General features: G+C 40.8%; 1 protein-coding gene across 1 annotated transcript in view; it reads left to right on the forward strand.

Moving 5' to 3' along the window:
* Nucleotides 1-12,544: 12,544 nt before the first annotated feature.
* The window catches only part of LOC139660463 (transmembrane protein 266-like), a gene marked incomplete at its 3' end in the record, with an annotated part of 33,441 nt that continues 31,223 nt past the window's right edge, over nucleotides 12,545-14,762 (forward strand). Inside the window, exon 1 of the mRNA XM_071538616.1 lies at nucleotides 12,545-12,750. Within this exon, the coding sequence (XP_071394717.1) occupies nucleotides 12,545-12,750 (206 nt within the window). The remainder of the gene's footprint in view (nucleotides 12,751-14,762) is intronic.

Genomic DNA, 14,762 nt, shown 5'->3' on the forward strand with positions numbered 1-14,762 from the left:
CCATTTGTGCTTTTATAAGAGAACCAATTCTGTTGTTGGTCCCATACAGAGCTCAGCTCAGCTGGGCTCAGTAGCAATGCCATATCACACAGTGGTCCCTTGTGTTTAAAGGGAAAATACATCCTAAAACAGAATAAGTGCTGTATATTTTAATGTGGCTGGAGACAGTTCATTTGTGAACTCTTTTTTTCAAAAAGTGGAGCAAAAGTGAAGGCTCTTGACCGTGTCAATAAGATGTACAGTAAACTCTCTGCTGCTTCATTGGCAGTGGATGGGAAACGGACATTTAATTTGAGCACAGTAGCCAGCAGACTCTATGAGGAGACTGGCATATTCTCAGCTTCATAATTGTCGCCACTTCAATTAAACGAAGCCCATTTGGATGTAAAAACCCAAGCAAATATTCTACGAGTTCACAAGTCAGTCTGCAGGTTGGGCAACTCTAGGTTTCATCTCCTAATGATGTCATAGATTAGAGGCTTGTCTCTCTGGTTTCTAGCTTTAAGAAAAAACTTGTTCACAAATCTAATCTGAAGAGTCCAAGATCATGGGAATAATATGTAAATTGTGTTTTGGGGTGGATTTTCCCTTTAAGATTCTGAAGGGCTCTCGGTGCTGGACAGGACCATTCATCTTTCTCTCCACGTCGCTGTTTACCCTGTTGTTTATTCAATGCCAGTGGGAGGGTGGAGAGGTTGGGCGGCTCTGCCTCTTTTGTTCAGAAGGTGGGAGTTGACAAGCACATGGTGTCTCTCTGTCTGTTGGGGGAAATGCTGTCCACGAGCGGCCCGATATTCCTCCTAATTGGCTCTTTTCATAAGCAGGTTAACATAATACTCGGTTTATTAGTTATGGATAATAACAAATCTAGGGTTGGAAGGTCTCCATCGCATGCATTAAGGTTCAGCACAGCTCTGTTGTTTAAGAGGGAACAAGGTTTTTGTTCCCTAACTCGAGCAATTATTTCATAGGTGGAAAGAAAAAAATGTTTTATTAAGTCATGTGTGCATGTGTGTGTGTGTGTGTGTGTGTGTGTGTGTGTGTGTGTGTGTGTGTGTGTGTGTGTGTGTGTGTCATTGGTGGATGTTTTTGAATACACTCTTTGACACAAATCATATACAAGTGTAAGATGTATATTTTATCCAGTAGATTTGTCCGGTAGCTTTTGCAGTCCCTTGCTCATTGTGCGTTATGAAAGAGGACACACTCAGACTTCAGCATACCTTTATTCTTGACAACATTTGGGGCCCAAGGTTCCTTGTCTGTCTTGATTAATTTATTTATTTTTTTCAAACGAGCACCTATATCATTATAACATTCTCCATACATCATCATAATGAGGTAATGAATTCCCAAACCAGTCTGTCTTATCTGTAGAGAAGCCTCTGACACCCTGCAGTATATTGTTCCCGGAAATGCCATTATAGTTGTAATTATTCACTCAGTGTTTACAGATTTAAATATTCACAACTTAATAAGATATCAACCGCAGTTGCCAAGGATGTGTCTACAGTATGCTTAAGATGAAAACAGAACAAAACACACATACTGTCTGCCTCCTACACAGATGGCCGCTGCAAACATACAGCAACTGCATTCATCAAAGGGCAGAAGAAACAAGCCGGTCAGTAAAGTCAATTTCACAAGTCTAAAGCGATGTTACTTTTATCAGTCATTAAGTCTTTCAAGGCCCATATCCCCAGAGGTGTCCGGAGAAATTAAAATAACCTATTATTGGATACCCACACAATGTAAAAGGTCTATGGGCCTTTCCATTCTGGAGAAGGCTTACGCACATCTGCCGTCTTAGTCCTGTCTCATGAGGGTCTCTGTCTCTCCAGTGTCTTCTACAGCGAGTAACTGTAAAGGTCAGATAAGAGACCGGTCACACCAGGGCCAGAACAGTCCATTGTGCAGTCCACCAATTCATCATAGTTTAATCTGTAATATTATTAATGAGGTAATGTGCCTGGCAGACTTCATTAATATCCATTGGTGTGAAATTGTGAAAGTTTCTGTGAAAGTTGTGTTAGGTGCAGACACTTATGAGAAATTACCTGAAGCAATGTGTAGCAAAATTGACATAATTGACAGGTATTTTGGCCTATGAACACTGCACGAAATCCTAAATTATGTTTCCTATATTATTATCTTTTTGGTTTTGTGTAAAACCTTGGTTATAATTAGTAAATAGAAAAGAGAAGCTATTAAGACAATAAGAAACGGAAAGACTGATGAATGAATTGATTGGGGTGCAGGCTATCAAAAGTGCAAGCAGTGGGAAGGTGAGCTAAAGTCAGTCGTTTTTGCTGGTGTCATTGTTTAACATGGATGCCAATAAAGTTCCTTAAGTAACAGCTGACAGTCTTTTCTTTTGCCTCATCTTCAACTTTTGATGTAAAATCCATATTACGCTGTACGTGTGTCAGCAGCAAAGACAAACATTACTCACTGTCCCAAATACTTTCCTAGCAGCAAAAAAAAAGAAAAAAAAGAAAAGAAAAAAAGACATGACTTTCGCTCATGGTGCCAATACTAACACTTTTGACTGTATTAAGTGTTCAGAGGTCTTGTTGTCCTTGTAACATGTCAATATGCACTGTGAAACTCTGCAAGTTGTCAATATGCCTGTGGACCAATGTCACCAAGACTAATTCTTTAACATTTATTGTATCGGGTGTTGAAAGCGATTCTGAAATTGATTCTGATTTTTGGGGTCTGAGAAGCTGTAGAATAGTTGGCAACACACTTTTGGCTGTTCCACCTGAGTGTGAGTATGTAACACTAATACACACTGATGTCTGGTTTCTCCAATGTTCTCCATAGCAGCTGGTGGGAGCAGCGGACATCTGCTTTGTACCCTCATGTTCCTGGCCAAGTTGGGGTGTGTTTTAGATCCTCAGGCATTATCCTCGGATGACCGAAGTTAACGTGTGCATGTTGATTATATAGGTCCGCCGAGGCCCGGGACGGAGTGTGGCTCAGGACACAATGTGCCTGGGTGGAAATCTATTTTCTTTGTTCTCAGGAAGTCTGATTTCAAAGCTGTCGGTGGCGCTCTGTACTCGAGGGCTTTTCAAGGGAAGGTGATAGGCAGCGCTAACACCTAGTTTGATGTAATGTTTGAAACTTGAACCTTTGTTTTTCAGTTGAAAGAATGAATAATGGCTCATAGCTTGTGGTCTATTTTCTGGATAGATGCATAAATTTCACTATATGTCAATACATTAAAAGCATAGAGGACAGATTTCTCCCTCTGTCATATTTCCATAGATTTTTTTATGAAAAATGAAACATTCCATTGACTATACTACCTAATTTACACATACCTTATCCAGAACATAAAGCTATATCTATGTAGCTGTAGGATACCACTGTAAATATGACTACTATAAATGATGGTGGATCTTATTCAAATGATGGTAGATCCTATTTTCTTAATGCAGAGTGTAGGTGGCATTCATGATTTATGATTGTGCCCAATAAAAGTTTAACCAAAGTAGTAAAGTACTGAGTTCACTTTAAAGCACTTTGAAGTCCGACTGTTTCAATCGTGCCCACTGTCTCTGTCAGCATTGTCTTACTCCAGAGTTAAAGTTTCATTCATTTGATTGAGGTGATTTTTTATTGAGGGGGAAGTACATCAGGAAAATGAAACAGTGACGTTTTTCTTCTTCTGTTTTTTCTCCTCTTATTCTTTTTTTTGTTTTGTTCCAAGTATTTTGAAACAAACAACAATTTTCCCCTTTCCTTTTCCCGAGGCTGTTTGCACAGGGGTCACGGGGGTCATGAGCAAGGCACTTACAGTTGTCGGATTAAGGACATTCTTCGGTGCCATTGCCTGCCAGTTACTTACATGACCTTCTGTTTTGGTCAGTGAAATCCCTTTAGCAAATTTTGTCACATAATGACCTTTACTACCTGGCCCACAACACTCCTATCCACTATTTAATTTTATCTGCCACCCTAAGGGGAGAATCCCACTCCCCTGAATATCACCTCTCTCCTCTGGGTGCTCTTCTGCAGTTGCAGTCTTGCTAGTCTTCCCATGTAATAATGTCTTTTAAAATTATTCTGTGACCACTTTCTTTTAGATACTTTACATGTACATGCCCATTTACATGTTCTACCTTGCAAAATCCTTTTCATTCATGCTCCTGACATAAAAGGACACACCTTTCCAAGAATTCAGCATTTAATGTGGCTATCCTCTGTGGAAATCTTCTGTTTTTTTTTGGTGGTAAGTGCTCATTGCTGTGGTGTTTTTGCTCTGCGCTTCCTAGAGATCACCTGTCAATCAAACATTGTACTGTGGCGTCTGTTTCCTTGGATTTTCTGTTGGTGAAGTTTCTGCTGGTGCTGGTCTTTTCTTTGTCTGTTCAGCCCTGGTGGCTATCGCTGCTCATGCTAACTACCCAGCTCTTCTTCTATTCATTCCAACAAACTGCTGTTGCTGCTGCTGCTGGAAACGTACAACGCATCACTACTGCGTGCCAAAGGTTTTCTCCCGGGAGAGACCTGCCTGACACCAGGTGTTTAGAACAGCAAATGTAAAATCTTGAACTGGCTATAGGTTGAATCACTATTGTATTATATCAAACAGTGATAGAGAGTAGCAAAACGTACATTTATGTGTATGAAAATGTCACAGATTATTACCTTTAACCCAAGCTTATAATGCATGACATAGCTTCTGTGATACATACAAAAATTTCACCGAAATATCTTAGAAAGACCATGGGCTGCTATCTCCACAGGCAGCCAGGCGTAGCACCAGGTCCCATCACTGTACGCAGGAGTGTGATTGTGGGCTGGCGGGCTCTGGACAGCTTGTGTCTGTCATGAGTGGTTATGTGTCCGGTCCTGATTGTTTGGGAAGAGGGCCAAACCTGCTGCTGTGCTGTGGATGAGAGGTGGTATAGATGAGAGGTTGTGTGTGGGAGAAGCTGGGAGAAAATAACATCTATCAGGCCAGCCCACTGTGGCATACTGTAATTCCACAGTTCTGGACTCAGAATCACTGGTAAAGTAAAGTAAATGTGCAAGAACTTGTCTTGGTGACATTGGTGCAGACACATACTGACAACTTACACGGCAACACAGCACATAGTCTACTGACATACTTTTACTTTTACAAGACCCATTCTGGTACATTGCACATTGTACTCTTTTTATTGGTAGAAAATGTAACACATGTAAAACAACACAATACTTTTCTGTGTATTTTAATATTGTGTCTTGCTTCTTTAGTTTCTTTTCTCTTTTGAAGAACATTTTTGCATATTTTTATTGTTCATTTATGTGATAGTACAGTCTCTCTCTCTCTCTCTCTCTCTCTCTCTCTCTCTCTCTCTCTCTCTGTTTTAGTTTTAGTACACCAAAATCAAAAAATGAGAAACTCACGGATTACTACTTTAACGCTGTTCAACAAGAGTAACAAAGACCCATAATAGTCATATTATTTTAAAATGAAATCCATATTGCAATGTACATGAGTCAACAGCATCAAGGCCTCTAGTAGCTATGGATTTGACTGTATATGTATCTTCAAAGAAATGTATGGCCCTCTTGCCCAGGGAAATAATCCCATCAAATAGGGATGAGGGCAGCAGCTCCTGAGAATAGACTGCAATAACATGTTTTCTTCAAAGCAGGGTTTTTTTTTTATTAATGAAAAAATGAAGTACCTATAAACACTATGCTGTTCTATGTTCTTTGCTGAGGTGCATCAGTCTACTCTTGGGAGCTGCTCTCCCCTTCACTTTTAAAGGAACATCCCACCTTCAGATACTCGTATACTGTTTCATATCATCAATCTGTGATGTTCACTGCATTCCAGGAGTTATTTTGTGATTAAGTGTTGTAATTTACCTTTCTGTTGTATCCACTTTCCCCCAACCTCCTTCATCTACATTTCCCAGAATGCCTTTTAACAACTCCCAGAGAACGTGGCTGGACAGTTGGTCAACTTCCCCATTATTTGATGACAACATAGACACAAAAATCATCCACATTTAATTTGCGCCAGCTTCTCCATGCTAATACTTTAGCATACACTATATGTGATATTAGGCGACTATTATTATCTCAAAAGTGAGCAAATGAAAAGTTGTAGCAGCTCTAAAGCCAAACGGTGAGCAGTCTTAAATTATGTGCAGTTCGGTCTGGCAGTTTTGTGCATGAGATTGATCAAATTTACATGAAATATGATACAAAAACAACACAGTGTTTTGAACTACATGGGACTGCTTTCCCCATTTACATATGAGGTGAATGTGCTGAGCAATGGGAGACAGCTGTCAGCTAAAAATGGTTGTGTAATGGATGAATACATGCTTGCTCACCTGAAATAGTTCCAAGAGTGAACCTGCTTACATTTGATATATTTAGTTAATGATATTTCATTTTTGAAATGTATGAATGTAAAGGCCATATAATAAAAACAAGACTAGGTTGACCTAGTGCAAGCGGGGCCTCCTCTTGGGTGTGCTGTACTGCCCTCTGCATTGTAGTGATATACTATAAGTGTGGTGGCCTGCAAAAACCTGTCACATAGTGAAAACTTGACATGTTTTAATTTGTGATATTTTGATTTTGAGTGTTTTAGTGTTATGTGTCTAAAAGTAAAAAGTGAGAAAAATGGCTTTAAACATTCCAAAACATTAAATTTTCTCCAGTGGCATTCCTCCAAGTTAGTCTACAGGAGAGTGTAAGGAACAAACACACCAGCACTGAAAACAAGTCCAATATGATTTGTTTTCCCCAACAACATAGACTTGGTCACTTCCTTACAGCAATCTGAAATCATAGGATTGCCATAAGTGTGTGTATGTGGATGTCCTTTACACCGATCAGACACTTATTACCTCCGCAAAGATCATGTTTTCGGTGCCATTTGTTAATTTGTTTGTCTGTTAGCAGGATTACGGAAAAACTACTGGCCCAATTATCATGAAACTTCGTGGAAGGGTGTAGCATGGGCCAAAGGAAGAATCCATTAAGTTTTGGAGCGGATCCGGATCCGACTCACGAACAAGCAATAATAGCACGAACCTTGGCGGAGGTCTGCGCTCTCCGAATGCCCTTCTAGTCTATCTTTGCTTTAGTGGTGAGAAGGTAAGCGATATTGTCAAAGTTAATTTGTTGAAATGAAAAGGGATCAGTTGTCTGTGCCTTATAGTAAAGCTTCTTATTCGTTTTTGCAATAAGTTGTTAACATCAGTAACCGGGGAATAATGCGAGTGGATGTAGCGATTATCTGTCTGTGGACATGACTGATGGATATCTGACACGACCAGCAACTACCTGTAGCCTCGTTCATAGTAAGTGACCCTGTCCTACTGCTTGTCAGCTAACACTCCTAATGAGTAAGTTACTTTGCGGTCTGTTTGGCAGCCTGTGTTTTTTCCTAGACATTAGCTGTAACGTTAAGTCCGCTCCTCTCTTGCTCCGGTGAGGACGCGGTCAGCAGTTGGAATCGAGGGAGAGACAGTACCCGGCTAACTTGTTTTGCTAGCCAACCACAAAAATAAATACTTTCCCTTTTGTTTTCTGAAAATAATTATTCACCCTGATGTAATACAACACATAAATGGCATTTTGTACAATTTCCTGCCTGGGAAGTGCGTGAAAGGAAACATTTTGATATTCAATTCAACTTTATTGTAACACTAACAGTGCAAACAATGCGATATCACGTATACCACCATAACTGTGTAGGTCTTGACGCCACTTCTCGCACAACTTTCAACAATAGTCAGTCAGTCAGTCATGTAGCTACTCTTCTAGGCCGGTTCCAGAGGCCAGGCAAAAACCACTAACAACTTTTTATTACTGAATGTTTCTGTTTCTATTTTTTTTTTTTTTTTTTTAACTTTGAACAATGCTAGCTGCCTATAATCACGCAACATGGTGTATGCTAAAGAGTTAGCATGCATCACAGGTGCAAATGATCTATTGGGGACACATGGACGATTTTGGTGTTTATATTCTCATTACTTAACGGGTAGCCTAGGTTGACCAATGGGGCAATCTTTCAAAAACTTGTTGTATTCCCTTAAGGGTTTGAGTCCCAATTTGGCCATTGATGTAAAAGTTGGATGGGGGTTGTGTTTCCGCCCCATTCAATCTGTTTGTTTCTGTGTCTGCAGGATATCTCAATAAATTATCAATGGATTTGCACAAAACTTTGTGGAAAGGTTGGTCATGGGTCAACGAAGAAGTCATCAACTTCCTTCTTCCTAATTGATCACATAGTTTGGCCAATGGCATATCTTGACAATTGTATAGTGTTGGCGGAGGTATGGCTTTACTGAATGCCATCTAGTTTATGTCATGTTATCATCACTCCTATTTGGTTGTTTGTATTTGGTCGGCTCCTAGCTTCCTTATGTTAAGGTTACATTGAGTCAGACAGGACATCAAATCAGCCCTGGGTGCATCGTTGACTTCATCATGATTCCCATAACAGGCCAGCCTGCCAAACACACACACACACACACACACACACACACACACACACGCACACACTCACAGAGATAAGGATGCCCTCCAACAGCTCAGGTCGCTCCTGATCGCATCAAAGCACCTTCAGCATTGACATTATCACTGTATATTTTATTAAGCTGTGGATGTGCTGTTGCATGGGGGTCGTGGTGGTAGTGGTGTGTGTGTGTGTTGTCTTTTTATCTGTCAGTGCTGTCTGTTATGGCAATGTTGAAGCTGACTGTAGGAGGAGGGAGAGTGTGAGGAAAAGAAAACCAGGAAGAGGAAAAAATATATTTATATAAATGGCTACTGGGAATATTGTTAGAATTCCTTCTCCACGCTACCAGATATAACTGTGAGCATTGCAGAGCTCTTCCCAGGGTTTTGTCACATATGGAGTTTCTCAGTTTTCCAAGCCACAAAGTAAAATGAAGATAGAAAAAACACAATATCAGAGTAAACCAATGATCACAAAAAATTTACACAAAAAAAAGTTAGCTTCACATGGTTTTGCTGCTAATTTAGAATTTTGTATCGGGCCACTGTTACATGGTTAGTAGACTCTGACACCTACTTTCTCATGTCACGCAAGACTTGTGACAATCTCAATCTCCTCCAACTCCTGCATCTTTCCTCCTCATCCTCCTCCATGTTCTTTTCCTCTCCTCCTTCTCCCCCTCCTCTTTTTCCTTCACCACCTTCTTTCCCGTTCCTCCTCCTCTCTCATACCCTCTACCTTTCCTCTAATTCTTTTCCCATTTCACCAGTCTCAGGTCTCTCGCAGGTCAGTTTCTCACCTGCTACACCTTTTCATTTACCCTGCTTTCCTCTTCTTTCTTCCCTTCCCTTCTTTATCCCCCTCTACCTTCTCTTTGTCTTCCACTCTTCTCTAATTTTATATTTTTTCCCCACTTCCCACTCCTCCTCCTCCTCCTCTTCTCCCCCCCTCTTCTCCTTCCCTCTCACCTCTTTCTGGTTTCAGCCCAGTCTCTCTGGTCCATTTCTCCATCTCTTCTCCGTTTCCTTCTCATCGCTCCCCTCCCTTTTTTATTTATTTATAGCCCTCCCCTCTCTATGTGTCTTCTAACCTCTCAGATCGCCCCTTTTCTCCCACTCCTCCTCTAGTTCCCCCTCCCACTTCCCCTCTTGCTGACTTCCTTGACCTTTGAAGGAGAGTAGGGATCCACTCAGCTGACAAAGGGAGAGGCGAGTGACGTCACAGCAGACATGATACACCAGCATCTGCTCTGGTCTAAAAATACACACCACAGGGCACACACAGTCAGTCTGCAGCTGCACTCAGCATTTGTTTCCACCTCCACGCTCTACTGAGATGGCCCAGCTTTTACACAACTGGGGCTTGTGGGCACGCTGGGTTACATGCTGCTGGCCCACAACACAACCCCCTTGACGTGTGCGTATTACGGTCTGGAGACACTAAGTGGAAAAGGTTGTGGGTGGAAGGTTTGCTGGTGCGAAAACACTGAGGACGGTGGGTCTGATTTTGTGTTTCAGGTTAGGATGCAGCCTGTCACCGATTTGTAAAGAAATCTAAACTTCCTCTACACTTGTTGACTGAGAAACTAATTCTCTTTGGAAGATTTTTCAAAGCTGTCATCATGAACTTCATGAATACGTCTGAACGTCTGGTCATTGTAAAATTATTGATCAAATGTCTGGCACTTAGATTGCTTGATAATAATAGTATAAAGCAAGGAATCTCTGTCTGTATGTGTGTCCTTCGCATATCTCGAGAACCGTTCGTCCGATCTACTTCACACTTTGTGGGTGTATTGCTGGGGACCCGAGGACATGCAGTGTCTGACTGGACATGCGACACGTTCAATATTAATAAACTTTGAATAAACAAGTGAACAGCGCTCTGTGCAGCAGCGGGGCGGGGCGAACAGCGCTCTGTGCGGGGCTCAAAGCAAGTGACTGGAAGCGCAGTGTCGAGTGTGAAGTTGTTTGGATGAGCGGTTCTCGAGAAAGCTGCAAGCAGCAATACCGGAGGCCAAGCAATCGGCCGGTTCTGAACAGGCATGTTTTGAACGGGCATTGCACTAGTAAGATAAACAGTGAGGACAAGGCAAAAACTAACAAAGAACATTTACTCAAGTACTGTACTTAAGTACAATTTTGAGGTATTTGTACTTTACCTGAGTATTTCCATTTAGTGACACTTACTACTTCTCCTCCACTACAACTACTTAAGAGTAAAATGTTGTACTTTTTACTTTTACTTCACAACATTTATCTGACAGCTGGAGTTCCTAGTTACTTTGCAGAATAAGGTTTTAAATGCAAAACATATGATAAGCTCATAAAATATGATGCATTGTTAGAGTTTAAACTACCCAACGGAGCAGTTAGACCTACAACATTAAAATACTTCTTACAAGTTAATGCATCAATAATTTAACACTCTAAAAGGGACTGTTCTTCAGAATGAGTACCTTTACTTTAATGAGTTACTTTTGATACTTAATACATTTTACTTCTAATACTTGTATACTTTTACTTTTAATGGAGTAATTTGCCATTTTGGTATTGCAACTTTTACATAAGTAAAGGATTTGAGTAATTTTTCCACCACTGAAAACTAGAGCCTCATTTTAATATTTGTTCAGATAAAGTTCAGTTCAGATTTAGTTTAAAATGCATATGAAATCATCAACAAAGACAGATATGGCCCTTCGTGTAACAAAGATCATATAGAGAATCTGTCAGTGTCTATAATTACTCTGAGAGAACACTAGAACTTTTTACTTCAATAATATTGTGTCACTTCAACTTTCTGTCCAGCCCAAACAGTGATATTAATGTATATCAGTATTCCATGCTCAATACTTGGCTGTGCTCACTTTATTTCTTCTCATCATCTGGATCCTGTCTCCTCTCTCAGGTCTCATCAGTGCAAGGTTTATCTGTATAGTTTGGGTTCTGCTGTTGTGAATCTGGCCTTGGTGTCCGGTTCCCTGTTTACTGTTGGACGGCAGTAGCTCAAATTCCCCGACCGCCTGAGACAATCTGGGCAGTAGACACATTCTCCCACTATCGAAGCCCCCTTGAGCAAGGCACTGTACCTGCAGCTGCTCCAGTGCCCAACATTAGCAGATTGTGTAGCTAGTACTGGGCAGCTCCCAAGCGCTGAGTGGGTGTTTGTGTATAACCCTGCATTTCCTCCCCCAGGCCATTGCCGTAAATAAGAATTTTTTTAGTCAACTTGCTCAGCTGAATAATTAAAGTCTTTTTTAATCTGCTTTCTACGCCGCATTTGTGCCCACTCATTCACTCCTTCAATAAAGTCCTGTCTATTTTTCTCTTCTACCTGTCGTCTTGGTTGTGCCTGCTACTTTTTTGATAATTGATGAATAGCGTTATTTTGCAGTTTTGAAACTATTTAAAGATGAATATGAAATATTAAAAATAGTTAGTTTGTCTTTTCTTTGAGACTTATCTAACCAGACAAGCACACTAATCTACCATCTTTGTTTAAAGCTGTGATCTGAGGAAGTGGTTGCAGGGAAAAGAATGATTCCACACACAGTAAACTCACTCATACCTGCAACACATACAGCCATATTCAGACATGGGGTCTCTACTTAGCAGTTCCACTGGAGCATTTTGGACTTATGGACCTTGCCCAAAGGCTCTTTGATGGTAGCTGTTATAGGTGAGAAGAGGGACATTACTCCTTCACTTCTACCACTTTTTTTTTTAAAACTCTATCCAAGGGATTTGAACCAATGACCTCCTAGTCAAAAGCCTGTTTTTCAGTCCTTCAGGCAACCATCAACCCTATATCCATGTCAATGGATGTGGCGACTCACCACAGTATTGATAGCCCCCGCTTCTTTGAACCACCTCCCCCTTACAGGATGTGTGTGTGGAAACGTGTGTATGCGTGTTTCTATACGCCACAGAAAAACATAGGAAGTGTGTTTGTGCTTTGATAGTTTGTTGAAACGCATCTCTCTCTCTCTCTCTTCCTTTATGTGTGTGTGTTTGTATTTACGCTCATATCTGTGTCTGCCTGTCTGTCTGTGGGTGGTGTATGTATGCAACCAGAGAAGTGGAGCAGGCGGGTGTGTCGGACCTGGAGATCATCTCCCAGCCGGTGGAGGATGAGAACCCGTGCCTGGCTCCTCCGGTGCAGCTGGTGAGTTTTGGCTACAGAGATCTGCCCCTCGCAGCACTGGACCTCTCGCTGGCCGGGTCGCAGCTCCTCTCCAACGTAGACGAGGATGACAACAGGGAAGGGTGAGTGAGACAAAACTGATGCGATGTGCTTTAATAAATGGTATATAGGTTGTGATGTGTCATAGATAAAAATGTTTGATCCGGCAGTGACTTTGTTTTTAATGTGATTTCCCTCTGTGGAAAAAAACTTGATGTCATGGAAGGCTGAGTGTGACACACATGATGCCTGATTTGCGAATGACTTGTTAGCTTTGAGCAGCTTTTTTTAGTAAATTGGGAGTGACGATGATTTGCCTCTGTAAATAACCCGGCAACAGGGAAGTGTGAGTGACACGCGGGTGGTATTTTTTTTAGGTGACTTCTGAAATCATTTGGCAGTGTTTTTTGTTTTTTTTTCCTCCAAGTGGCACAAGCTCACTCACAATCACTGTTAAACCGACATATTCCCGCAGCTTGTGAACACTGGTTTGCTTTGCTGAACAAAAAACGAACAACACACATCAAACTATTTGTTTTTTCACAGAGGGAACTCAAAAGAGCTGACTCACAAAAAGAACTAAACATAACACTCTTCTGAAAAACCCATAATTCCCCTATCCCTTCTGTCCTCTTCCACATTCACCATTATTTCCCTCCTAAATTCCAATCAGAAGGAAGCATCTCTCTGTCTTATGCTTGTCATATGTATATTTTTTGTGAGAAACGCTGCCCAGGCTCCTTCTCTTCATAGTACCCCTTCACTGATCTCTGCTGGCTGATTGAAACATAGCCACTGTTCAGACACTCCTACCCTCTTCTCTGCTTTCCTGATATTCACTCTTATTCCCTTCTTTAAGTTATTGCTGATCTCATTATGTGGAGCAGTCAAAGCAAACTTCCCCTCAGACTTTTTAGTTGATTAAGGAATCACGTTATTCTGTCTTGACACAGCCAGACACCAGTTTATTCATTATTTACCATAACCTGGTCAGAGAAGTTTAGCAAGTCTGAGAGTGTCATTACTCTCCAACACTGTAGCTAGGCAGAAGTGGTAAACAATAACATAGAGATCGTCTGCACATGTTTCTGTTATATGTATTTAACCCACTGTAGGCTAATACATCCATGCACTAAAAGCATGAATAATGCGTTTTGAGTATTTGTTCCTTCTGAATTTTTTCAACGTTATTCAGATATTTTAATTCACTGGCTTCACTGACTGGCTTTTCTCAGTCTTCAGAGAAGAAGGGGGCGGAGTTTCTGTATGTTTCTCAGTCAGTTTGCTTTTGTTGTTACTGCCTTCACGCACGCACGCACGCACGCACACACACACACACACACACACACACACACACACACACACACACTGAGCCGTAAAAGAGAGAGATAGAGAGAGTTGCTTGATCAAATGTCGAATGTCGCTTTTTGTTTGCTACGGGAATAGTCTAATTATTTTGATTATTAATTTAGCATTAGTGAAACCGGTTTTTCTGTCTCTCTCGTCCCGGCGGCTCCGCTCCTCTGCTCTGCTGATAGACTTTACTGCGAGGCGGAGTCGGTTTGACTGGGAGTGGATGAAGACTCCCAGTTCTCCGAGTCTGTTCAGTACAGCAGGGTGCTGTGTCTTCCCATCGCTGAGCACTACTGCTCTTCACTAAATATAACTTCACATTGCAATTTTCTTCCCAAAATGAAAGAGTTTTAAAAATGAGGTTGCTACAAAATATACTGTAAACAGTAAAAAACAATTTCATTTACACTTTTCATCTCAGTAGTTCAGAATGAAGATATAACTGATTAATTGATTGTTATAGAGTAGTAGGGGTTATAGAGTAGTTCAGAGTGAGAATAAAGAAATATATTTTGATTCATGAACAAATTTTTTTTTTTAATTGACTAGTATTTAGTGTGGGGGGCATTCAATTCATACTAGTATAGTTCTGGGTGGAGATTTTTTGTTACTGTTTCTAATTGTTTATGGCTATGGCTTGTTGTTGTTGTTCTTTATAAAATCTATGTTTATGGTTACATAACATCTAGATTCTTGTTGTTTGTTAAATATGACTTTAAAAGAACTATCTGTTTTTATACTT

The sequence above is a fragment of the Centroberyx affinis genome, unplaced genomic scaffold (genome assembly GCF_046629955.1).
Source record: "Centroberyx affinis isolate AG114_WGS23_722 - 3 ecotype Tasmania unplaced genomic scaffold, CSIRO-AGI_Caff_v1 ptg003314l_1, whole genome shotgun sequence".
Lineage (NCBI taxonomy): Eukaryota > Metazoa > Chordata > Actinopteri > Beryciformes > Berycidae > Centroberyx > Centroberyx affinis.